The sequence below is a fragment of the Gekko japonicus genome, unplaced genomic scaffold (assembly GCF_001447785.1).
Source record: "Gekko japonicus isolate JY-2015 unplaced genomic scaffold, Gekko_japonicus_V1.1 scaffold632, whole genome shotgun sequence".
NCBI classification, from domain to species: Eukaryota; Metazoa; Chordata; class Lepidosauria; order Squamata; family Gekkonidae; genus Gekko; species Gekko japonicus.
This window is the reverse complement of record NW_015172025.1, coordinates 707,703-734,535: the sequence shown is the minus strand read 5'-3', so window position 1 is coordinate 734,535 and position 26,833 is coordinate 707,703. Positions and strand designations below refer to the sequence as shown.

The window sequence follows — 26,833 nt, the reverse complement described above, 5'->3', positions numbered from 1 at the left end:
AGGGAAAAGGGGGGGGGGGGGGGACACAATCCTACACAAAACCCAGCCAACCTCTTGAGCTGCCAGGCCATTCACGGCGTCAAAAAGTGCATGATTCAGTGCGATTCTTTTCCGTTGAGGACACAGACCAAACTGAGCCTTCCCTTGCAGTGAGCGTGTCCGGTGGGGTCCCCGATGAGGACACCTGGCCTTCAGCCAGCTTTTAAAGTACCCCAACCTGAGATTAGATTTCTGGGGGGGGGGCCCTGCGTGCTCGTTGGCTTCCCAAACCCGCTTCAGTAACACACCAGGCCTGTGCAAATTCTCAATGGACAGTGAGTTTTTGCTTCCATCAGTGCCCAGTTCCTACAATCTGCTTACATTGTCCTGCTCATGTCAGGATCAGTATTAGCCTAGCCACGTCCCAGCCTGGTCCCCTGTGCTCGATATCCCCAGAGAGACGCCAATGTAAAATTTGACCCTAAAAGTGCATTTCCTTAAAGAGGAATTAATTCACCCCCTGCAAACATATTTTGCAAACATATACTTATACCCCTCTTTGAGGTGAACGTAAGGGCCACACAAAGATTATTTCTTTAAGCCAGACGCCTGTATCCCAACCACAAGCCCTTGGAGGGGGGGGGGCTCATGTACCAGATTTCCTTCTATCCAAAACGTCCTTTGACATGCTGTAACCACCATCATTTTATGGCTTTTAAGTGTCTGAACCAAGCCAAGCCAAGAATATAGTATTGCACACACAGTATAAAGCTAGTCAATTCCTTGTCCGGGCACATCAGCCGGAATTATCTGAACACGCTTAATCGCCATGTCCCCTTTTCCAAGAACCCCCACAATGTTTTCAAACACACACATAGAGGAACAGAGAAGTGATGCTCAAGTAATCGTAAGCAGAGAACGGAGTTCTCTGTACATTCATTTAAAGAGTGGAGGGCCACGGTCTTTGGAGGAAGGGACTCAAAAGTGGGTTACCGCGTAGCAGCTAGAAGAAAGCTGTTGCCAAGACAGGTAGCCTCGGAGTCCTCCCGATGGATCATCCAAACAAGTTCAGGGACAAACATGAATGGCTACGGACAGCCCTAATGTTTTGTAACCAGAGACTTCTGGAGCGGCCTTGGGTCAGAGAGCTGCCTTTATTGAAACCTCGTTTTTTGTAACACACTGAGGAAAGAGTCCGTTTCTCTTTCCACACCAAAAAGCGGGAGACGAGTCCATGCCAAAATACAGGGTCACGTTCACCAAAGGACAGCAGCGAGGGAGGGAAGAGAAAGACTAGACTTCTAATAGAGGCAGGCCGGAGGTTATGTGCTTGTTTGGTGATTATTTAGCATCCGGTGTTTCCACAGCGTATAACTGGTCTATTTGCTGTTTGTACATTTTGACCACCACTGGTCTCTTCAGCTTCATTGTGGGACCTATTGAAAGGAGAGAAAGAAAAAGAAATGAGATCCTGGAACACTGAGTGTGATGTTTTGCTATGTAAATACTGTATGTGTTTTATTTCTGTGTTTTAATGTGGAATTCTATATGTATGTTGCTGTGGCTTAAAAAGGCAGGCCTCTAGAGTAAGAAATAGGGTGTGTGTTATGACTGGATGGTAGCTGTACCTGAGGGGGTGGATTTATCTGGATTTGTGCAGAGAGGGTTTGTGTGGGGGTGAAGAGGAGAACAGAGTTGAGTTGAGATTATATGGAATACGAGAGAAAATCTGTCTTCTTTGTGGAAGTTGTTAGCCTAAGTGGCAAGTGAGGAAATTAAGCTTTTGCGGAAGTTATTAGCCTAAGGGGCAAGTGGTAAAAATAAGCCTGCGTGGCTAGGTCTATTTAAGGAGCTTTAGAGAAAGAAGAACTGTACCTATCTGAAACCATTACACTTATGAATTTTACTGAATTAGTTATGCTGTTATACTTCTAAATAAACTCTATGTTTAAGAGAAAACAGCTGTTTAATTTAGAGTAAAGGGTCCCCTTTTACCTCAGAGGAACCCCCATGCACTGACTGTTCTGTTATTCTACCAAATATATGTAAGCCATCCTGTTCTTTGGTGGCAGTGAAAATAATAGGAAACATTAAGGAAGGAAAGGAGGCAGTTTGAAGAAATGCATTTTCCCCTGGGAGTGTGAAATGAGCAAAACCTCCACTTTGCGTGTTAAAAGTTCCCCCCCCCCTCTGGGCAGAGAACAGGCTGGAAGGGGGGAAGGCAGTCCAGCTGCTCTCCAGCATAGCTTCATACAAATGCTACTGGCTCTAGTCTAGCAGGAGAGATAATGAGCAGGTCAAGTTCTCCCCCCTTCTTCAAGCAGGGAACAGATTTGGAGGAGGCTTTAGGAAGACAATTTCTGGCGACGTCAGGAAGAGCTTCCTTGACCTGGCATGACTGGGTCAGGGGAAGGGGAAAGGAGAAGTGACAAAAACTCCTTGCAGCAGGAAGGAAGTCTCTTTGCTTTGGGGCTGAGGCCATGAGAGCAGAGAGGACTCTCAACTGAGGAGGCAGCCATTGACCACATGCTCGCCTAAAGAGCTAGAGTAAGTTTCAAGGTAAGGGAAACCTCTGTAGAGATCTAGAACTCCTAAGATAAAGAGCCTGTTCTATATTTTAACATCTGATAGGGCGTGTATAGAGAGAGGGACAGAGGATTTACATTTTACCTATTTCTTTAGTATCCCTTGTTCAATCTGGTGCTGTGCTAAAAATATGCTTGTAAACATTTTATTTTTAATAATTCCTTTATAACTTTTGAGGACTGCAGTGGTTCTCTGTACCACATCAACCTCCACTGTCTTGGACATGCTATTTTAAAAAAGAGCGCTGGGGGAAGGCAGGAAAGTTGGCAAGCAGCTATTCCTCCAGGGGTGCACATGGCAGTAAACTGTCCCCATGGTGACCAGATGCTGGGCAGCAGGAGACACAGACGCAAGGCCTCAGAATGTGGAAGGGAAGCTGGGAGTCCTGACCCTCCAAGTGGGTAATTCCTGCAAAAGGTCAGGTGGTGGCGGTGGGCTACCTTAGAGAGAAAGAAAAAGCCCCTCTAAGGGTTGGGAAACCCCTAAGAGGGCAGGGCAGAATAGGGCCTGCAGGCCAAAGCAGGAAAATTATGCCACAGACAGTAATAACACAACATCTCAGAACACTGCAGAGAGGTGCCACTATGTGGGTTGCATATAAGCGGCCACAGAAGCAAAATGTTATACTGAGGAATCTCACAGGACTTTTCTGGGGTAGGTTTGACTCCCTGTGATGGTCCGTTTCTACACCCAGTTCAGTATGTTGGAACTGCCGCCAACTCCTGGTAACACCAGGAATTCAGCTGGGGATATTCAGCATGCCAAGCAATGGAGCCTTGGCCCACATTTGAAGCAGCTGGATTCCAAGTCAAACAAATAGCCCAGGATTCCCCAACATGGGCTCTATGTGTGCCATGCCACCTGCCAATACTTCCCCTGGTACCCACCAGGCTTTTCAGAAAGTGGGCAGGGCCTCTGTAAGGCCAGGCGTGTTATTTGTGGCCCTCTTTGGAATGAAAGGATTTTTCACGAATGCGGTAGTAGCCATTGACACTGGAGGGTCAGGAATACTAATGAGCACCCACGGTCATGGTTCCATACCCCTGCAGGGTCCCCCCCCCTTTCCCCTTCCTCCCTCATGCTTTTATTTTTTCCCCTTTATTTCCTATCTGCAATTCATGTGCAAAGTGTGATAGCCATTTTGGAGCGTTACTCCCAACCCCCCTCTCAGCATTCCAAAGGTACCCAAAGGCTCAAAAAGTCTAATATTTTTATTTTAGTTAAAAACATAAAATGCCTTAAGAAGGGCTACCACTGCCCAAGGATTTTCACTGTGTGACTAAAGGTAATCCGTGGTAGCCATTTTGTGGCTGGCTACATCTCCCATGGCTACCACGGAGCCGTCATAATTCCAAAGGTGTCCACAGGCTCGGACAGGTTGGGGACCCCTGATCTAGATGCATAAAAAGCCAACAAGGAGGAGGGTCAGTGAGGGTTGTCAGCTATGCTGCCATGGGGGTGGGGAGTTTCGTTGTATTCTAATGGCCAGTGCATTCCTTCTGTGCTTCTTTGCTGCTGTAACGCTTATCTATAAGTTCTGCAGGTAGTGATGTTGATGTCTGGGTTTCTCGGAGGCCGTGGGATAGAGTTTGGTTCCCAGCTTCAGCGCTAAACGGCCGGAGCCCTTTTTCCCGCACGTGGGAGGGTGGTTAATTGGCCAGGGCAGTGGGGGGGTGCATACGAATACCCTATATCTTATTATGCCCCAGGGGCAGCCGCCATTCTTAACAGTGCCTATGTTAATGCATCTGTAGCTCTTCAATAAAGTATTACCTTTCCTGATAAGCGTGTACTACGTGGTTGGCTGTGGGTTCTGACAAGGGTATTCCAGGTGAAAAGTCTGAACTTCTTGGCAGAAGACTGATCAGGGAGAGAGACAAATTCCCCTGTGGAGGGAACAGGGTTGCCAGCTCCAGATTGGTAAATACCTAGAGATTTTGGAGTTGGAACCTGAGGAGGGTTAGGGTTTGCAGAGGGGAGGAATTTCAATGGGGTATAATGCCACGGAGTCCACTTTCCACAGCAGCCATTTTCTCCAGGTGAACTCATCTCTGTCACCTGGAGATCAGTTGTAAAAGCAGACCTCCAGCCACCACCTGGAGGTTGGCAACCCCAGGAGGGAATGCTGCAAAAAATATTGTTGGTGCCGTGACCAAGAAGGCCCTTTCTTGGGTTGCCACCTATCTAGCCTCAGAAGGCGGGGACAGCCAAAACAGGGGTCTTAAAAAGATGACCTTAGGGGTCAGGTAGGTTCACATGGGAACAAGTGGTTCTTAAAGTGTGCAGGTCCCAGGCAGTACACCTTGAATTGGCCTGTCATGATCTGGGCTGTGCCAGTAGGGCCTAGCAGGCCCAGGGAACCTGTGTAGCAGTGGGAGGAGGCCAGGCTTACAACTCCCAGAAGCCCTTGAGAGGTTTTGGAGCCAAAATTAGATTAGCCAATCACAGAGAAAGGGGACTGAAAGAGCTGGTACAGAGGAAGAGTTGTTCTTATTCCCAGAGGGCAGAGCCAGAAGGAAGGGTGAGTAGTCTAGTGTCACTTGGAATAGTGAGTTAGGGACAGTATATATTTAGATGCGTTAGGGCATTTGATTTGTTTTCTTTTCACCCACTTACTGTTGCTATTCCTGCACCTTGGTTTTTTGACTTCTTATAAAATAAGCCATTTTCATTGTTCACTCTGCCTGGTCCTCATGCTCATTTAGGCTAAAAGGGAGGGTGTTCTGGGCCTTCTCAGAGGAGCCTGGAACCAGAGTGGTGGCAGCGTCAGTTGACACCCCATCTGAGCCATGACATGGCCTAGGACAAAAAGGTAGTGCTTTTCTAAGCTCCAGTACCAGAGGGTTTGTTCATTAAAACTAGGAATCGAACCCAGGACCTTCCACATGCAGAGCAGGGAGTTCACCCTAGAGCCCCGGAAACGCCAAAACGAGAAAATAAAATAGCGCGAAGTTGCCTTCTGCAGGGCCAGACCACCCAACCCTGTACTCCAGCTGATAACCAAGAGATTACACAGCAGGCAACGGCTCGAGCTCTGCCACACACAGGCTCTCTGCTTCCGCAGCCCTTCTGCGTCTCCCTGAAGTTCAGCGGCTTCTCGCAGGAAGACAACTCTCCCTGGAGCTACTCACCCAACTCCCCGCCATTGATGGAGAAGTCTTTGTCGAGGATCACCCACTTCTGGATCTTCTGGGCGTTGGAGACGGCTCTGTTGTTGACTGCTGTGATCCCCTTCTGGATGGCGCTGTGCACAGCCGGGTCTTTGGTCGTGACGATCTGCGAGACTTTGGAAGCTTTGCTGCCCAGTTTGCGGCAGAATTCGATGGTTTCGGGTGTCAGGTCGTCCTCTGGGTCCCCCGTCTCCGCGTTCACGTTGCACTGCAAGCCGAAAGTATAAAAAGCCAGTAAGCCGACAGCCCAGCTGCTTTGCTAATATCCTGTTTTTGTGGCACCTGACCGGGTTGGCCTCTGCAGCCAGCATGGGCCCCAAACCAAGCAGAAGTATTGAACTGCCATGCTCAGAATAAGGTTGCCACTCCCCAGTTGGGGGCGGGGGATTCCCCATTTTTTTAGGCTCCTGCTTGCCGCTAGCCAGCTGGGTGGGGGGAGGAGACCCCCCTCCCAACATTGACATATCCAGAAATAAACTGGAAGTGACGTAGGCATGTTGTTGACGTCGGGGGGCCATGCTCTGGTTTTGGGACCATAGAGTTTTGCCCAAAAACCAGAGCGTCACCCCCAATGTGCCTATATCACTTCCAGGTGTCATAGGTACGTCGCACGACAACGCTTCCAACTGTTGGAATGAACCCCTCACACCTCCGCCGGCGTTTCCAACAGAACTGGCCACCCTAGTTCAGAAGTAGTTTACTTCTGGATGTCAGATGCTGTAGGCATACGAAGGAGGGCTCTTTTTCGTACCCTGCCTGTGGGCTTCACAGAGCCAGGCCTGGCCAGTCAGGATGTTTCTAAAAAAATCCTACCAGACAGGGAATATCCTGACTACCCTAACCGGTGGTGGACCATCTTTGAACATGGAGATTCTATTATTTTGTCAAAAACGTCTATTACATATTCTCCCCACTGGATTTAAGCCAAGGTCCATCTGTGTCCCTTTCCTGCAGCGATAGCTAGGTGTCTCCCAGGAAGCTCAGCAAAAACCATCCAGTGAGCTGGACTCATTATTTTTATAGCCCTCTAAGCAGGGGTCATTTCGTAGAAAAAGAGGTGCAGGAGCTCATTAGCATAACTTATTTGCATATGCCACACCCCCTGACATCACCGGAAGTGTGTAAGAAGGCAACACCCACCACTCAGGCTCCACTGTACTGTTTTGGATTGCTAGCTATCGGGGTGGGGTGGGAACATGCAGATCTGTCCTCGCAGAGGAGGGAGAGCTTGTACCTGAATAAACCTTGGCCTTAAAGGTGCCCCTGGACTGTTTTGGATTGCTATGGGGGGGGGGGGTCTGCAACTTACCTGGCTGCTTCTTGCTCCTTGTGGCCTAGGGCTGCTGGGAGCAGGGGGTGGGGCTTGTTGCATGTGCCTGCCCCCTGGGCTCTTTACTGCCGGAGCTCCGCTCCTGTGCGCTCCCGCAGGAAAGGACCCCTGCCTCTAAGCAAGCGGCCATCAAGGTATCTCGTGCAGCGAGTTCCACAAGTTAGTGGTGCATTGTATGAAGTTTATTCTTAAATCTGCCCAGCAAAAAAAAATTATTTTTGGGGGGTGTGTGTGTGTGTTTGCATCTAGTTCTAGTATTACGTGGAAAGAATACTCCAGCCAAAATGTTGACTGGAGTCGGGTGTAGGTGCCATATCACCCCAGTCTTATTCTATCTACACTGCCTCCCAGTTTGCTTCCATGCTCAGTTCAAGGTATTAGAGCTGAATATAGATGATAGGTAGGAGCAGGAGTCATTTCCTGCAGGAGCGCACAGGAGCAGAGCTCAGGGGGCGGGCACATGCAACAAGCCCCGCCCCCTGCTCCCAGCAGCTCTGTCAGAGCAAGAAGCAGCCAGGTAAGTTGCAGAGCCCACCCACCCCCCAGCTTCCCGGTCCAAAACAGTCCAGTGGCACCTTGAAGACCAAGTTTTATTCAGGTAAAAGCTCTCCCTCCTCTGTGAGAACAGATCTGCATGTTCCCCCCTCCCCAATAGCTAACAATCCAAAACAGTCCAGTGGAGCCTGAGTGGTGGGTGTTGCCTTCTGACACACTTCCAGTGATGGCAGGGGGTGTGGTATATGCAAATAAGTTATGCTAATGAGCTATGCTAATGAGCTCCTGCACCTCTTTTTCTACGAAATTACCACTGGGTAGAAGGATGATAGGAAGGAGGTAGAGATGTGAAGGTCCGGGGGAAAACTGGAAAAATTCGGGGAAAAACGGGTTTTTTCCATTTTTCCCCCTGAAGCCTTTTTTGTTTTTTTCCGAAAAACTGAAAAAAGAAAAGACAAAAAATGATTATGGAACATTTTATTTTAACATGATAAATAGAATATTTTAAGAACAAGGTGTTCAAATATCTTCCAGATAATTTCTAAAAAATATGTATGGTATCAGATTGATCTAATTTCTGTGCACTGAGGACAAGCAAGTCCTAGGTTACAAACTGAACTCTCCAATGCAAGAACAAGATGCATTTCTTCCTTTAGGAGGTGCTATTGTCACAAGAAAAGAAAAAGGGTTCAGTTTTGTTTTTGCATGTGGGTGGCTTCACAAGGCCTCAAAGCACTGGAAGAAAATACAGAGCAACAAAAAGAACCTGAGAGTATAGACTTAAATTTAAAAAGCTAAAGAGTTTTCATTTATCTGATTCCAGAAAACTGAATCATTTAGCTACATTAGTTTATCTTTATAACCTTTGTGTAAATAATAATTTAGTTACTACTAATCTGGTTCTGTTTGTAATAATTGTTTGGATACACCATATTTTTAATATGCTAGTTGTGATAATTTCATGCCAAGTAAAATTGTCCATAGCCATATTTTATGTTCCTGAAGTAACAGAATGATTTTCAATCTGGAAAAGAAACAAGAAGTGCTAATGTAGCATTTTTTTCAATTTTTTTGAAAATTTGCATTTCCCCCCCGAAAAAACCTGGGTTTTTTTCCCGAGCTTCAAAATTTCCGGAAATTTTTACTTCAAAATTTCCAGAAATTTTACATCTCTAGTAGGAGGATGATAGATAGAAGGATGATAGGTGATAGGTAGTACGATGATAGATAGAAGGATAGGTGATAGGTAGGAGGATGATAGAAGGATGATGATAGGTAAGAGGATGATAGATAGAAGGACGATAGGTTATAGGTAGGAGGATGATAGATGATAGGTAAGAGAATGATAGATAGGACAATAGGTGATAGGTAGGAGGATGATAGATAGAAGGACGATAGGTGTTTTAATGTTGGATGTTTTTATTACGTATCATATGTTTTAATTATGGCTCGGTTTTACCTTGCCTCTGTGAACCGCCCTGAGCCCATTGGGGATGGCGGGATATAAATATAAAAAATAAATAAATAAATAGGTGATAGGTTGGAGGATGATAGATAGAAGGACGATAGGTGATAGGTAAGAGGATGATAGATAGAAGAACAATAGGTGGTAGGTAGGAGAATGATAGATGATAGGTAAGAGGATGATAGATAGAAGGACGATAGGTTATAGGTAGGAGGATGATAGATGATAGGTAAGAGGATGATAGATAGAAGGACGATAGGTGATAGGTAGGAGGAGGATGGTAGATAGGAGGATGATAGGCAGGAGGATGATAGGTGATAGGTGGGAGGATTATAGAAGGGTGATAGGTGATAGGTAGGATAACATATGGGAGGATGATAGATGATAGGCAGGAGGATGATAGATGATAGGCGGGACGATGATAGATGATAGGCAGGAGGATGATAGATGATAGGTAGGAGGATGATACATGATAGATATATTTTTGCAGGGCCTGCAAGGCAGAGATGTTCCGCCAGAATTTTGGCTGAGGACAGCAATGGTTCCATCTTGGCGGGCACCCTCCTCTGTTCTCTGCTATTTATATCTACCTTGCCTCCCCACCCCCACCCCGGTCTGCGAAGTAGCCGACAGTTGGAACTGGGATTGGTTATTCACCATCTGATTGTTGAAATGTTTTATTAATGTTCTAACTGATTTTATCTTGTTTTTGTTTTGTGGCTTTTGTACCTCACCCAGAGCCCCGGCAGAGATTGGGCGATTCGTAAATATTACACACACACACACATATATAGATATAAAGCTATATATGGCTTGAGGCCAACACCCCTGAAGGACCCTCTTCCGAGAACCTACACATCCACTCCGATCATCTTTGCTGGCCCAGCTTCTGGTGCTCCCACTAGCCAAGGCTAGACAGGAGAGCATTTGCCAGCCAATTTAAAAAATAAAGGCTTCTAGCCAGGTAGAAAAGTTTGCTACTACTATAAAATAACTATAAATACAGTGCTCATGGAGAGCATTTTAGCCAGCAGAATATAGAAGGCCTTTGCACCTCATTACAGAAGACAAGACTGGCTTGCTCCTAATTCAAACACTTGAAATGGAACCAGAAGATAATCTGAAGAAAGTAAAGAAGAAGTTAATCACTGGTTTGTTCTTAACAAAATATTGAGCTGTATCAAGACGCTGACACCTGTCAACATAGTAGGATTACTCCTGAGGAAGATAGGGATAAAATGAAGTTATATCCAGGTGCTAACTGAGAATGATGGACTTTTTCTTGTAATATTGTGAAGTTTCATTTATAGTATAATATGAGGTCTGGTATGGTCAGGGCCTCTTGCCCTGGGGGCCCCCGGCTCGCCCAGCCACCTCGGGTCTCGGAAGCCAAGCGGGGTCCATCCCGGGAGGGGAGACCAGCAAGGAAGCCCAGGGTCCCTACGCAGAGGCACAGCCGCCTCTCCTCATCTCTCGCCTTGACCCCCGGGGGGGGGGGCAGGTCTGCCCAATCGTGACAGATCTCGGAGGCTAAGCAGGGGGGTCGGCCCTGGTCAGTCCTTGGGTGGGAGGCCTCCAAGGAAGTCGAGGGTTGCGCCACAACCGCAAAGGCAGGCGATGGGCAGGCCGCCTCTGTCTGTGTCCTGCCTTGAAATCTATCGTTGGACTTGATGGCAAAATAGACACATGCATTTATTTTTTGATGGCCCAGCATGCTGATGCAGACAGGCCCCTCGCCTAACTGTGAGAGTGGTTGAGCCGTGGGACAGACTGCCTCGGGAGGGGGTGGGTGCTCCTCCGCTGGACGACCCTCTTTTGGGTGTGCTGTAGGGCTCTCTTTCGGCTCTGCTCCTGCAGAGTGCGCGGGGTTGGACTAGATGACTTGCAAGGTCCCTTCCGACTCTAACATTCTATGATTCTATGATGTTTACCTTGAAAAGATTTACTAAATGTCCTAGTCACTTACTTCACAGTGTCAGCTTGTTTGGTGCATTTCCTATGAGGCTAGCCAGGCGGCAACCCAAGGAAGGGCCTTCTTAGTCACGGGGACACAACTTTGGACCTCCTCCCCCCAGGAGATTCTCTCTCTATTGTTGTCTTCTGCCAGGAGGTGTCGTTTCAGTTTCATTTGGCATAACCCCCCCCCCCCAATAACAATTATTGGCCCTCCTCCCTGATGTTGGTGTTCTGGTGTGTTTTCTAATGAATTATCCTATATATTATTTTAAATGCTGTTGCCATGTTCAAATGTTGCCATGTTCGCCACCATGGGGACCCTATTTGGGTGGAAAGGCGGCATAACCAGGGGTCATTTCCTGCCAGAGCGCCCTGGAGCAGTGCTCCGGCAGTAAGGAGCACAGGCCCCGCCTGCGGAGAGACCTAGGGAGGGGGGGATTTAAATGCCTGGGTTCCCTGCCCTTCCCGTGGCGGGCTGCCTGGAGATAGGAAGGACAGGGAGGCAGACATGCCCGCCTTTCCCCCTGAGCCTCTCCGCTTTTGGCCTCTCCGCTTTTTGAGAGAGGCGGGGGGGGGGGGGGATTTGCATATGCATTTGCATATGCCTTAACTCATGTTAAACATGCCTGCCCTTTGTCAGGGGGTGTGGCATATGCAAATGAGCTCCTGCACCTCTTTTTCTAGGAAATGACCCCTGGGCATAATGATATTTTAAATAAATAAACTTTAAAAGGAGAAGTTATAAGTACGGATGGGGTAGACACATTAAAAATCCTCTCTTATACCCCCTTTCCCTAGTCACCTCTGTGACGAAATGGCTGCCAGGCAGAGGCAGCAGTACCTAAAATGGATGCCATCCTGGTAAGGGGGGAGTACTCCATAGGGAACAATGGAGCTGCCTTACCTCCCTGCCTACACTTCCCAGCAGCCTTGAGGAAGAGTGAGCGGGAAAAGTTTGACACACCCCAGGGGTGGGGCCAAGGAGATAAAGGTTTTGGCTCCTGAGGGGGGAGTCAGTCTCCACCTAGTCTTCAGCCTGGTCTTCAGCCTTTGGCTTATTGTGGACAAGAGCGTCAAGGGAGTGGACAGGTGGGGGCTCCTGTCACCTCAGACTCCGTAAGCAATCCAGGCCACTGTAAATCGTGGTGGGGAGCCCAGGAGGGTGGCAGTACTGGTGACCAGTCCAGGGAAGGGCTGCGGTTTCCCTCCAACAACGAGGAGGGGGAAAGCGAATCCTGGCCTGAGGCCACAACCCACTGCAGAGGTAGAGAGAGGTGTGTGTGTAGGGGCAGAGGAATTGCGTTTCGACCCTGTTTTATTTCTGTGCCCAGGTGATGTTGAAGTGCCTGCGTTTATTTTCATGCCTAACCTGTATATAGTTAAATAAATCTTCCCTTTTGAGTTTAAAAAGCCTGGTGTGCCTTAACCACCTAGTCCTCCCTGCTCTGCACGTTACCAGGGGCAAAGGGAGGCCAGGGAACACAAACGGGCCCAAATCGGAGGGGTTGCCAACTCTCCAAGGGGCGCCCAAAGATCGAGGTACCCATTTCCCAAGGTGGGGAAATCAGCTGGAGGGGTCTCACTGTCCCTCTAGGAAGGCGGTGTCAATTCAGTGAGTGGTGGCAGCGGTAACGGAGATAAATAGCCCAACCAGGCAGGGTGGGAGGCCAAAACAAGGGCTTGCGAGCCACAGGACTGCACCTCAATCTCCAAGGGCTGAGGGTGGGTCCCCGTTTCACCACAACCTCTCTCAACTGAAAATCCCCCAAACTTCAGCCCTCTCTCAGGGGGAAGGTGCTCCAACCAATGTTCCCTCTAAGCTGTGGAGTCTTGTAAGCAAAAATTCTACTTTGTGAGCTACTGGCATTAAAGTTGTGAGCCAGCCATTTGGCTACTGCATCAATTAGTTTGCTCAGGAGCCCTCCTTCCTGAGCTAAGACAAAAATGTGTGAGCCGGAGGCTCAAAAACTGTGAGCTAGCTCCCACTAACTCAGCTTAGAGGGAACACTGGCTCCAACCCCCTGGTCATGGGCTGCCTTTCTAACTGAACACCTTTTTCAGATGGGGCAACCAGAACTGGGCCCCCCACAGCGATTGTACTAGAAAGCCATTACAGTACTTAAGTCCAGAGTCAACAGGATGTCCCCCTACCCCTAAACAGTCACAGCTCGGATGCTGCAGTTTCCTAGAGATAAAATTAGGCCGTAGAGATTGATGACTGATAAACCAACATCAGCTTGTGGAACTCATTCCCTAGTGATGCATTGATGGTCCATTAAGATAGCTGTAAAAAAAAGTAGTCTGAACACGTCACATCTCACAAGCTAAGCAGGGTTGGCCCTGGCTAGTATTTGAATGGGAAACTGCAACAGAATACCAGGGTCGTGAGGTGGAGGCAGGCAATGGCAAACCACTTCTGAGCTTCTCTTTCCTTGAAAACCCCACCAGGGGTCGCCATAACTCAGCTGTGGCTTGACTGCACTTTCCACCACCACCAAGGAGGAGATTAGACCTATCGATCTCTGAGGTCTGTTGATGGGTCTAGCCAGGGGTCATTTGTAGAAAAAGAGGTGCAGGAGCTCATTAGCATAACTTATTTGCATATGCCACATACCCTAACATCACCGGAAGTGTGTCAGAAGGCAACACCCACCGCTCAGGTTCCACTGGACTGTTTTGGATTGCTAGCTATTGGGGAGGGGTAATGTGCACATCTGTCCTCGCAGAGGAGGGAGAGCTTGTACCTGAATAAAATTTGGTCTTAAAGGTGCCACTGGACTGCTTTGGACCGGGGGGGAGGGGGGCTCTGCAGCTTACCTGCCTGCTTCTTGCTCTGACTGGGGGCTGCTGGGAGCAGGGGGTGGGGCTTGCTGCATGTGCCCGCCCCCTGGGCTCTTTACTGCCGGAGCTCTGCTCCTGTGTGCTCCTGCAGGAAATGACCCCCCAGGTCCAGTGTTCCCTCTAAGCTGAGTTAGTGTGAGCTAGCTCACAATTTTTTAGCCTCCGGCTCACACATTTTTGTCTTAGCTCAGGAAGGATGACTCCAGAGCAAACGAATTTATGCAGTAGCCAAATTGCCTGCTCACAACTTTAATGCCAGTAGCTCACAAAGTAGAATTTTTGCTCACAGGACTCCATAGCTTAGAGGGAACATTGCCCGGGGCCGGGTCTAGCACCCCTATTAGTAGAGTTGTGAGCCTCCAGGTTGGGCCTGGAGATCTCCCTGAATCACGGCTGCCCTGCGAACCAACAGTTCCCCTGGAGAAAACAGTGGCTTTGGAGGATGAAACCGATGGCATTATATCCCAGTGAGGTCCCTCGCCTCCCCAACCCCACCCCTAGTCTCCAGATATTTCCCAACCCGGAACGGGCAGCCCTGTCTATTAGCCCCTGATGGTGTCACCAAATGGAACTTCCATGTTGAGAGGCAGTGAAGGAGCAGGAGGAGGGAGGAGGAGATTGGATTTATACCCCATGGCCCTTCACTACCCAAAGGTGTCTCAGAGCAGCTTACAAACTCCTCTCCCTTCCCCTCCCCACAACAGACACCTTGAGGTAGGCGGGGCTGAGAGAGCGCTCTCGAGAACTGCCCTTTAGAGAACAGCTCTGAGAGAACTTGTGACTGACCCAAGGTCACACCCGCAGCTGCATGTGGAGGAGTGGGGGACTCAAACCCGGCTCTCCCAGATTAGAGTCTGCGCTCCCAACCACTGCACCAAACTGACCATCAGGCTCCGGCCGACCCCCGTTTGCAGCCGGGAAAGGCGGCACACTCACCTTCAGAGTCAGCAGCATGGAGAGGAACTTGGCCTTGTCGCCCACCAGCATGACATTGCTCAGAATGGGCACCGCCTCCTTCACGGCATCCTCAATCGGGACCGGTGGGATGTTCTCGCCTCCTGCGGTGATGATGAGCTCTGGAAGAGAAGGCGCAGACGTGAGCCTCACAATCCCTCTCCCAGGAAACCACACGCGTGGTAACCGGAACTCAATGGCCTCCGCAAACATCTCAGGCAGGATCCCACCTCAGTTTAGATACCAAAGGGTCCTTCATGCTGGCAAATAAGCCTTGGCTTTTGAAATGGGGGGGGGGACTCGCACTTGTAAGGTCAAAGGGCATCTGAAGAAGGAGAAGGAGAAGTGGAGATTGGATTTATAACCCGCCCTTCACTCCCCAAAGGAGTCTCAGAGTGGATTACAAACTCCTTCCCCTCCCCACAACAGACACCCTGGGAGGTAAAAGAAGAAGAAGAAGAGATTGGATTTATACCCCACCCTTCACTACCCAAAGGAGTCTCAGAGTGGATTACAAACTCCTTCCCCTTCCCCTCCCCACAACAGACACCCTGGGAGGTAAAAGAAGAAGAAGAAGAGATTGGATTTATACTCCACCCTTCACTACCCAAAGGAGTCTCAGAGTGGATTACAAACTCCTTCCCCTTCCCCTTCACACAACAGACACCCTGGGAGGTAAAAGAAGAGATTGGATTTATACCCCACCCTTCACTACCCAAAGGTGTCTTAGAGCGGCTTACAAACTCCTTTCCCTCCCCCTCCCCACCACAGACACCCTGTGAGGTAGGTGGGGCTGAGAGGGCTCTTGACAGTGGGGAATCAAACCCGGTTCTCCCAGATTAGAGTCCGCGCACTTAACTACGACACCAAACTGGTTCTCTGAGAACTAGCTGGGGGGGGGGGTTAGGGCAGGCTGAGGACTCTTCCCTCACCCCACCCCAATATTGTCATCATGATTAAGGTAAATCTATAGTGTGGGGAAGAGGAGGAGGAAGAGGAGAATGAGGAAGAAGAGATTGGATTTATACCTCGCCCTTCACTTGGGGGTCTCAGAGCGACTTAAAATCTCCTTCCCCTCCCCCTACCCACAACAGACACCCTGTGAGGTAGGTGGGGCTGAAAGAGCTCTTTCGAAGACTGCTCCTGAGAGAACAGCTCTGAGAGAACTTGTGACTGACCCAAGGTCACACCCGCAGCTGCACATGGAGGAGTGGGGGAATCAAACCCGGTTCTCCCAGATTAGAGTCTGCGCTCCTGACCACGACACCAAACTGGCTCAGACCAGCCTGATCTCAACAGAGCCTGGAAGTGAAGCAGGGTTGACCATGGTCAGTACTTGGATGGGAGACCACCAAGGAAGAGCAGGTCTGCTATGCAGAGAAAGGCCATGGGGGCAAAGCCGCCTCTGCTCATGGCCCTTCCATTTCTGTACGTCTGGGGCCCAGTAAACTGTTTGGCGGGGAAACAGCCAGCCTGCATAGCTGACTAGCTGGTGCTTATCCCACAGCCCACTTGGATGGCACCGACTGCCCAGCACCCATAATATCACCCCCCCATTCATGGGCTGGATCAGGCCGGGTCTGCACAGGCCACATCCCCGGCAGCGGATGGAGCACACTACTTCAAGGCAGCAGATCCGAGGAGTCCTGATGGATCAGGCCAAGAGGCCCACAGATGCCTGCTTGGAAACACAGCCAGCCAGATGACCCCCCCCAAAGAGGGTGCAATGGTGAAACCTGCCTCCCCCCACAATATTTGCCCCTAGCATCTGGTAATTCAGAGGCAGCCTGTTACTGAACCGAGAAGTTTGGTTCAGTTATTGGAGCGAGACCCAAAACGATGCTCCGGGGGGGGGGGGCGGGGGGGGTGGGATCTGAAGAAACAGCATGAGGGATAAATAGTGTGGGGGGCCATGGTGTGTGTGGGGGGGCTGAAAAAGTAATCAGAAACAGCCTGTGCCAGCTGCACAAAGGTTAGACCTATGGGCTGACCGTTAGGATAGATCACTGAAGGTTGGCCGCCATCATCTAATCTCTTCTCTCCTTATCCATAAAAGCCTTTTGGTAGTGGCACTCTCCAGAACATTCCACACGCTCCCAAATTGGTTGGCACCCTGGTGTGTCACTCACAGGGCGTCTGTCTCCACTGGATGTGTTGCTGCCTCCCTTGGCGTGGTCACGCCCACAGAGGCGGCACCCGGCATCTTGGCCTCACTCTCCTTGAAGTGGATGGACAGGTCAGACGCTCCAGCGGCCTAAGCTCAGTCGTGCCGCCGCCACCATCCTCACCTGAGCGTAGGTAGCCACCTGGGCTGCATGAGACCGCACGACGGATGGGCTGGGCACTCCAGCAGGGGGAGGGATGGGGCTCAGCCCGATCCTGCCGCCGCCGCAGTCATCCTCACCCAAGCTCGGCTACAGGTGACCACCCAGGCTCTGACCAGATGACGGATGCGCCGGCCACTCCAGTGCACAGAGGGGCCTCAGGCTGAGCCCGATCCTGCTGCTGCCACCGCGGTCATCCGTGCTTGACTACCGGCAGCTGCACGGGCTCTGACTGGAGGCTGCTGGAGGCCGCCCACTGCGCCCAGGCAGGAAGCCACAGGCCGCTCCCTCACCCCTTGAATCCAGGGGGTCGCGACGGGGGTGGGTGGGAGAAAACGGGGGAACGAGGGCGCCTGCGTCACAACTTTCTAGGGCCCGTCTTCCTCCACAGTAATCCTCCTAGTAATTTATATTATATAATATATATATATATATTAATTATTATTATTATATTAATTTATTAGTATTATTTAATGTCTAGCACCTTTTAATGTTGGAGTGTTTTATATGGTTTTATGGTTTAGGATTATAGGTTATATGGTTTTAGGATTATCTAGGATTAGGATTATCTAGGATTATCTAAATTATTTGTGTGTTTTTATTCTTTTATGCAAGCCGCCCTGAGCCAGCTTCGGCTGGGAGGGCAGGGTATAAATCTGATAAATAAACATAATATAAACTGAAGGCCATTGAAAGCTAGCAGGCAACACACACTGGAACAGTGAGTTCCTTGAACAATGTTCTCAAAGCGATTTTTCCATGAAAGAGACCAGCCTGGTGAGCTACCTGTCTGCTTGCAGGGAATGAGTGAACTAGAACTCTCTTGCTGCTGTGCTACTTTTCCATTTGCAGGGAGAGTTCTTTGACCATTGGGGAAAACTCTCAACATTCTAAAGTGGTCCAAAGTAAACATGTCTCTGTCCGCACAGACCTCCCCCCCCCCAAGTCTTGGGAGGGTAGGAAGAGGCTCACCTTTGATCCTCCCCGTGATGTAAAGGAAGCCATCCGGATCGTGTTTCCCAAGGTCCCCTGAATGTAGCCAGCCGTCGTTATCAATGGCTTCTTTGGTCTTGTCTTCCATGTTCAGGTAGCCCATGAAGATGTGGCGACCTGCAAAGCAGATCTCCCCGTTGCCGTCGCAGTCCGGTTTGTAAATCATTGTCTTGCAACCTGTGATTTCTCTGCCGCAACTGGGGAGGGAGAGAGGGAATCGAGTGGAACTTTACTGTGGTGTAAACACTGTGGGAGGGATTAGCGATCTTACCGCCCGATATGATCCCCACTGTGTAGGGTTCTGCCATTCCTGGGGACATTTTAGGGTCCGGGGAACCTGCCTGCAAGCAACAGGACCAGAAGCCCACAAAATGCAAAACTTTTAATGCAAAACTTTAAATAAGGAGAGGGGCCACTCACATCACTGCCTCGGTTTAACTTCTCAAATTAATTTCATGCCCCTCGGCCAAAGGCAGCCACTGAAGCCAAAGCTAACTGAGTCAAGTTTCTTGATCAATCGCTGTGTCCAATGAGAACTTCAAGTTAGCACATAAAATGTTCCAGCCCGTGAGGTTTTAAAGTCAGCGTTCGGTGCTGAAGTCTCTCTCTTTTAGGCCAGGCTCGACTGAGAAAACACTGACAAGTGCAGTCCCTCTTTTGGGCTAGGGAGGATTCTCAATCAAGACAGCCAAACCGTGGCCCCCTTCTGCAGCCCGAATATAAACAGGCCCATTCCGTCATCCCTAGTTCTGCATTCTCTTTCAAAACCGTCCTTCTGATATTCTTTCCCATCGCTGCTGCTGCTGGTTCAGGGGAGAGGCAGTGCCCCGATAGCTTCCCCCACTTCAACCCAGGCCCTAGCGTTGGACAGCATCGACAAATGCTTGAGGCCAGGGGTCCCCGCCAATGCTCCCTCTAAGCTGTGGAGTCTTGTGAACAAAAATTCTACTTTGTGAGCCTCTGGCATTAAGGTTGTGAGCGAGCGATTTGGCTGCTGCATCAGTTAGCTTGCTCCGGAGCCCTCCTTGAGCGGAGACAAAAAATGTGTGAGCTGGAGGCTAAAAGAACTGTGAGCTAGCTCACACTTAACTCAGCTTAGAGGGAACACTGGTCCCTGCCCTTTTGGATCCTGTGGGCACCTTTGGAATTCTGACACGGGGTGGTGGTGGCTGCAGCCACAAAATGGCCACCACGAGAGGTGGAGCCAGCCACTACGTGGCCACTGCAGACATCCCCCATCCCCCCCACCCCCAAGAAGGCCCAAGCCATTAGTAATTTCAAAAAATACACTGGGAAAGAGGAGCGTGCGAGAGAATCAAACTGTCGTTCTGATAGCGGCTTCCCCTGAAATGTGATTTTTAACCTGCATAGCCAATTGGATCTCCAGTGGCCGATCAAAAGCCCTGCTGGATACAGGCCTTGTTTGGCCCCAAACTCTCGTTGGGTATCGGAGGTGCCGGCAGACGCTGCGACACCCACGGGAACCACAGTGGGGACTCCTGGCTTAGGCTGTAGATCCTTCAGGGACTAGAAACTTTGGGAGTGCTGGGGTTTTCTATCCTGGGTTGGGATCACAGCCTACGCCCTTCCTCTTGTGCGTCTCACCTCGTCAACTTGAAGTTGGCTGCATGAGAGAGCGTGTGAGGCCCCGAGCTCTCGCTCATGCCATAGAGCTCATAGACCGGAATGTCGAGGCTCAGGAAGTATTCCAAGGTTTCCTTTGTGATGGGGGCAGCCCCTGTGAAACACTTCGTGCAGCGGTCCAAGCCCAGTGCCTTCCGGACTTTCTTGTACACCAACGCCTTGGCCAGCCGGTAGTTCATTGGGAGCTCAATCGTTCTGTGGACCGGGAAGGAAGGATGGGAACGTTTGAGAAGAGTCCTGCTGCATTCCTTCCCACCCCCATCCCCTCATGTGCACAAGACCCACGGAAAATGTTGGACAACCCCCTTGGTCAAAGCTGCATTGTCCTCTATCCTTCATCAAGATACAGAAAAACACAAATACCCCCAAACGGAAGACTTTCACGGACATAGCTTGTGGAACTGGCTGCCACAAGATGTAGCAGTAAGGTGTCACTTAAGATTGGTTGAAAAAGAAGGCGGGACACAGAGGTGGAAGAGGACCGTAAGTATCAGCCAGACACAGCAGCTCAATGCTTCTGAAAACGGAGGCTTCTGTCCGGTCATCAGTTGCTGGGTGTGGGGAGGGCTTTGGCAGCTGTGCAGGATCAGAGCCATGGTCTGTCAAGACCAGCATCCCATCCCAAGACCAGCCAATCAGAAGGCCCATGACTGGTGGGACAGGTAGCAAGTTTCCCTTTGCTGCCTTCCCCCAGATACACTGCCTTTTAACATGGAGGCTCTATTTAGCTGAAATGGCCAACCGCCATTGATGGGCCTCTCTTCCCACAAAAGCGTGAAACCCCCTTTTATAGCGGACGAGGCAAGTAGCCATCACTACATCCTGAGGCAGTGAGTTCCACAAGCCGTGTACTAAAGAACCCTGACTGATTTACTGTCCATCTGTTTGGTGTAGTGGTTAGGAGCGTGGACTCTAATCTGTGAGAACCGGGTTTGATTCCCCACTCCTCCACATGCAGCTGCCGGTGTGACCTTGGATCAGTCACAAGTTCTCTCAGAGTTGTTCTCTCAAGGGCAGTTCTCAAGAGCGCTCTCTCAGCCCTGCCTACCTCACAGGGCGTCTGTTGTGGGGAGGGGAAGGGAAAGGAGATTGGGAAGCCGCTCGGAGACTCCTTAGGGTAGTGAAGGGTGGGGTATAAATCCAATCTCTTCCTCTTCTTCACCGGGTGCCCCCAAGTTCTCGTTCAGTTTCCCATAACGCACCCCACCCCCCAGCTTTTTCCATCACATGATTTTATGAGCCTCTTTTCAAGTATTCTCTCCACATCCCTTTTTGTAGTCCTTTTTCTCAGCTAAACAGCCCCACATGCTCTCCAGCCCTTCCTTGCAGGGTCAGCACACCAACCCCCCCCCCGGACCCCTCTACTTACCCGTTGTTCATCCGCTTGATGTTGGTTTCCAGGCCAACCGCCTTCGCCCAGGTTGCAATCTTCTTCTTCAAGGCCGACGACTTGGCGCCAACGGCTTTCATCTTCTCTTGCATCTTCTCCCAGACCCGAGGGACCCCCATGAATGCCGTGGGCCTCACCTCCTTCAAGGTTTCCACCAAGGTGCCCTGCAAGACACAGAAAAGGAGCCAAGATTGCCGCTGCTGGAGAATCAACATTTGAACACATTTCCAAACACCCCCCCCCCCAAAAAGGGCACTCGCATCACCTTTAGAGCATCCGGCTGGGCAAAGAAGGTCTGCATCCCAAAGGTCAACGGCAGCCAGATGTCAATCATCTGAGCGGCAATATGGCTGAGCGGCAGGTAGCTGACCACCAGCTCCTGTCTCTCCAGGCCACAAGTCAAGCCAACAAACTGCCCTCCTGCCTGGGCGGTCCACGTTATCTAGAAGCCAAGACACATGGTTACTCTGGAAATTCACTGTCCTTACCAGTCTGCACCTGCCCACTTCCAGGGACCGGTGTGACCCGAAGAACCAAAATTCATGTAGAAATCGGGGTTCTTCAGGAGCTGCATATCAGAACAGGAGACACAGAAACACTCAAAGAGAAACCCCACGTACATACCGAAAAGTTCAGGCGGGGAGCCATGCTGGTTTGAAGCAAAGGACGAAGTTTGAGTCCAGTGGCACCTTGAAGACCAACTAAGTTTAATTCTGGGTATAAGCTTCTGTGCGCATGCATGTGTGTATCTGAAGAAGTGTGCATACACACGAAAGCTTATACCCAGAATTCAACTTTGTTGATCTTAAAGGTACATAAGAGAACATAAGAACATAAGAGAAGCCAATGTTGCATCAGGCCAATGGCCCATCTAGTTTAACACTCTGTGCCACACAGTGGCCAAAAATACCAGGTGCCATCAGGAGGTCCAGCAGTGGGGCCAGGACACTAGAAGCCCTCCCACTGTTGCCCCCCCCCCCAAGCACCAAGAAGGCAGAGCATCCCTTGCCCCCAGACTGAGAGTTCCTATCTATACCTTGTGGCTAATAGCCCCTGATGGACCTCTGCTCCATATGCTTATCTAATTCCCTCTTGAAGCTGTCCATGCTTGTAGCCGCCACCACTTCCTGTGGCAGTGAATTCCATTTGTTAATCACTCTTTGGGTTTCACTGCCACTGAAACATTGTTCGTTTGTTTTTGGAACTCCCTTCCCAGGGAGTTTGTCTCTCCATAACAGTGTCTTCCACCAGTGGGTAGAGACTTTTTGCTTCCCCTCACAGTAGGCCAAATGGCCCCATACTTATTTGATATAAAAGTACCACAACAGCACAGAGCCTTTTCTCTTGCAAGATGCAATGCAATATCATCAGCAATCTTGCATGGGAGATATAAGAACATAGTATACACGGCTAGACTTTGTCATTGTAACTCTGGATGTATTGAGACAGACTCACATATCTGTTTGCATTGTCAATTTTATGTAGATATACAATTTACATATTTAAACCCTATCTTAGCCACCATGACGGACCTTCCTGATGTTTTAAAAGGGCACCGTCTTCTGAATGACTCTGTTCCAGAAATATCAGTGAAGGTAGTCATGTTTTTACAAAATTCATGTTTTTACAATCAGTTATAAAGCTACGACAGGAAAAACTACCCAAGTGAGCAACATTTTGTAACAAACTGTTTTATGCAGCATTATACAATATTATGTAGTCTGTAAAATGGTTGGTTTATATGTATATTTCTATTTTATAATAATCCTCTTTTAAGGTATTGTTTCATGCCATTAAAGGCTGACTGAGTGACTTTTTGCTTCATTTGGCACACCCCCAATAACAGTTATTGGTCCTCCTCCCAGGTTTTGGGCGGTTGTTTGCGTTTTCATTGAATTATCTGTAATTTTAAATGTTTTTAATTGTTCCAGTGTTTTTGTGTGTGCTGCCTTAGGGACCCCTAATCAGATGGAAAGGCAGCATAAAAATGCTTGAAATAACAAGAAGCGACTTGTATGACCCAAACGCAATTCAAACCAGACCGATACACACAACTACTCCTTTCCTACTTGGAAAGAATCCTTTCAACATGATAGTGGAATCCAAGAGGCTTCCCAACCCTTAATTGCTTCCTAATTAACCAAAGGGTGGGTAATTAGTTTCTTTTCAAAGGCAGTTCCAATCTTTCATCTGCAAAGACCGCTGCTGGAGGAGCGTATGTCCTAAAAGCGAACTCCCCAGGAAGGAGCCCCTTTGGGCACACTCTGCCCCTTCTCAATCTTACTCGAGATGATTCTGGGCCAGAACAGAACCAGACCTTCTGAAGGGAATCGAGCAAGCCTGCGCATGAGGTGGTTCAAGAGGTGGTTCAGTTCAAAGAATACCAGGAAGTCGCAGGATGAGTTTCTGGAACATGGGAAAAGATTTGGAGCCAAAAACGATTTTACTTTTTAAAATATTCTGTCCAGGCACATACACAGTTTGGCATACCAGGAAGGAGACTGATAGCTTAATGTAGGGGGAAGCTTGTGTTCTGGGGAAGGTGCAATCCTGCCCCATCTTTTGCTACCTTAAAAAAAGACCAGGCTCTCATTTGGAAGGTATCTGCCTCTATTAAATGCTGCCCTGCAGACCTCCCGGCCAGCCCCCAGAGGTTTTTAAACCACCAGATCGGAGACAAGGGGCTCAACGCCTTTTCATCACATGCCAGCCTGGCCCAGCTTGTTGGCTGGCAATCAGATAGAGGGGTGGGAAAGGGGTGCCAATTTCCAGGTGGTTATGGAAAAGTTACACAACACTGTGTATAATAGATGTGTGCTTAAGGTAGATTTTGTGCTTTTTATTGTTTTTTTAAAAATTCTATACTGTTATATAAATCTCGGTGCCAAGTATTACCAAACATAGGTTTCACCAAAGCAGTACATCAAAGTACAGGTTTACACTATGCTCAAACCTGCACTGGGATTTATTGCTCTGGTGAAACCTATGTTTGGTAATACTTGACACCGAGATTTATACAACAGTATAGGAAAATTTTAAAAAGAAAAAAGAAAAAGCACAAAATAGATCTGCCTTAAGCATACTATTATACACAGTGTCATACTTTCCCACATCTTCCTAAAACGGTGACCCTCCGTTTTTGTAGAACCTCCCGGTGGTGGCTGGAGATCTCCCGCTGTTACAATTGATTTCCAACAAACAAACAAACACTGTGATATAGATGACAACACATGTTAAGTAAGAATCATATTATATTGTGAAACTTGGCAATATTACAGGTCCATCATTCTCAGTGAGCATCCGGATGTAAACTCATTTCGTCCCAATCTTCCTCAGGAGTAATCCTATAGTAACAAAGGTGTCAGCCTCTTGCTACAGTTCAATGTTCTGTTTAAGAGCAACCCAATGTTTAATTTCTCCTTTATATTTTTCAAATAATCTTCTGGTTCCATGTTCAAGTGTTTGTAAAGGAGCCAGCCAGTCTTTGATATAGGTGCAAAAGCCTCCTGTATTAGGCTGGCTTAAGAGCTCTCCATGAAAACTGTATTACATTTATGGTAGTAGCAACCAGTTCTCTTCTCTCCCCAGCTAGAACCAATTTTAAATTGGCTGGCAAAATGCTCTCACCGGCTGACACCTTCATTACTATAGAATTACTCCTGAGGAAGATTGGGACGAAATGAGTTTATATCCGGATGCTCATTGAGAATGGTGGACCTGTAATATTGCCAAGTTTTACAATATAATATGACTAGGAATAAGGCCCATTGTGGAAATAAATACAATGGGCACTAGAAAAAGGCTCTGGGAGAGTGCCAAGGCTGTGGGCACTCAGAATCAATTTGCTATGGCAACCTAAGCAGGTTATCAGGACACAGAGTCCACCATTTTCTCCAGGGGAACGGATCAATGCCATCTAGACAGCAGTTGCAATTCTGAGTGGTCTCCAGCCCCCACCTGGAGATTGGCAACAGTGGTTCCCCATTACGGAACGGCTGGTTTGGAGGGCAGAGTCTATGGCACTGTACCTGTCTGAGGCCCCACTCCTCCTCAAACCTCACCCTCTCTAGGCTCCATCGCTCAAATCTCCAGGATTTTCCCATCTGGAGTTGGCAAGTCTATCTGCTTCCCAGCCAAGCATCAACCTACATCCCCCCTCATTGATCAGCTTTCCATCTCCCCCCCACCAACAGCCCCCACCGTGCTCTGAAGCCCTGACTGCCACGTATCTGTAGCAGTAATATCTGTGGCAGTAATGGGCTGACTGCTGGCACCTTTTCCTATCATTTTTTGCCTTGTGGTATTCTGCTTGTGGTGTGATCTGTCTTTTTTGTGGTGTGGCATGATTGTGCTATTGGGTTTGTTTCTTTTGAAGGGGAAGTGATGTGTTGTGAGTGAGGACATATTTTACCTCAGAATACAGCAGGTCCCATATGCAACTGACAATTCCAACAGTTTCGTGGGGGGGAGGGAGTTTGAGGTGTGGAATGGAGTGAAGTCCAGTCAGCTTCCATATGCAAATGACCTTGAAATGCTGGCCCAATCAGAGAAGAGTGTCCTAGGCTGCAGTGGGTGGGAGAGAACTCAGGCAACACAGCCAGTGGATAGAGACACCTTGTGATTGACACATCACAGAGCCAACTGATTTTGGAGTGCATAGAACGTTGTGGGACCACTACTCAATTATATATAAGGAGAGATTCTTACTTAACATGTGTTGTTATCTTTGTTTTTGTTTGTTTGCTACCATTGATTTCCAGGCAACAGAAATCCGTTTACCTGGAGAGGAAATGGCTGGTTCGGAAGGTTACTCTGGCATTACACCCCACTGAAGTCTCTCCCCTTCCCAAACCCCACCCTTCTCAGGTTCCACCCCCAAAACCTCCAGGTATTTCCCAAGCCCTGGGGGGGGAGGGGAGGAAAGGCAGGAGGGACATTTCAACCCCTCCGCACAGCTGGAGGCAAATTCCTCACATAGTAACAGATTCCGACCCGGGGAGGACTGTACAATGGGCAGTTACTCACGTTGTCATGGCTCAGCATCACTCCCTTTGGCTGGCCAGTCGTCCCGGAGGTATAGATGAGAGTGCAGCACTGGTTCACCTTCTGGGCCTCAATTACTTTATCTAACTGCTCATCTGGGACAACATCACCAAGAGTCATGAATTCACTCCACTGTATGGGGGGGGGGGGGGGGCAAAAGCCGCACAGTTCTGTTACGCGAGGGGTTCCCAGCAGGGTGACCGTGGGCACTTTGTGCCTGCCAAGTGTTGGGGTTTTTTTTAGAAAGTGGGTGGGGTCAGGTAGGGATTTTGCAAAACAAGGTTTATGATTGGCCACTGAAGATTTAATTGGCTGGGTAGAGTTTTAAAAACATTGCTGTTGCAGGCAGCGGCTAGAAAGGTTCTCTAGTGGCTGCCACCACTCTGGTACGGGTCTCCTCAGGAGACCTTACACCTCTCTACAGTACTTTCCCAGTAGGGTTCCCAACGAGGCGTGAGGACCCAGGCAGAGTAACAAGCTAGTTTTATTAAAGAGATTTAACAACTGTAGTTAGGAACATGCAGGAAAAAATGAGCACAGTAAAGGCAGGTAAACCAGCAAAATAAGAAACCCCAGCGCGTCTGACTATTTGGTCCTAGCCTTCCCTGGGCGCCTGGTCTCAGACTGACCCCCCCCCTTTCAGATGAGGGATTCCTCCTTCTG

General features: G+C 49.1%; 1 protein-coding gene across 2 annotated transcripts in view; it reads right to left on the bottom strand.

The window, feature by feature from the left end:
• Positions 1 to 6: 6 nt before the first annotated feature.
• Positions 7 to 26,833, bottom strand: part of ACSBG2 (acyl-CoA synthetase bubblegum family member 2) — an 82,814-nt gene continuing 55,987 nt past the window's right edge. For both annotated transcript variants that reach the window (XM_015420528.1, XM_015420529.1), the window contains exons 8-15: positions 26,153 to 26,302; positions 21,393 to 21,569; positions 21,107 to 21,291; positions 19,699 to 19,932; positions 18,073 to 18,290; positions 14,759 to 14,898; positions 5,697 to 5,943; positions 7 to 1,415 (exon numbers count right to left, since the gene is read on the bottom strand). In XM_015420528.1, the coding sequence (XP_015276014.1) occupies positions 1,321 to 1,415; positions 5,697 to 5,943; positions 14,759 to 14,898; positions 18,073 to 18,290; positions 19,699 to 19,932; positions 21,107 to 21,291; positions 21,393 to 21,569; positions 26,153 to 26,302 (1,446 nt within the window). In that variant the 3' untranslated portion in view covers positions 7 to 1,320. The remainder of the gene's footprint in view (positions 1,416 to 5,696; positions 5,944 to 14,758; positions 14,899 to 18,072; positions 18,291 to 19,698; positions 19,933 to 21,106; positions 21,292 to 21,392; positions 21,570 to 26,152; positions 26,303 to 26,833) is intronic.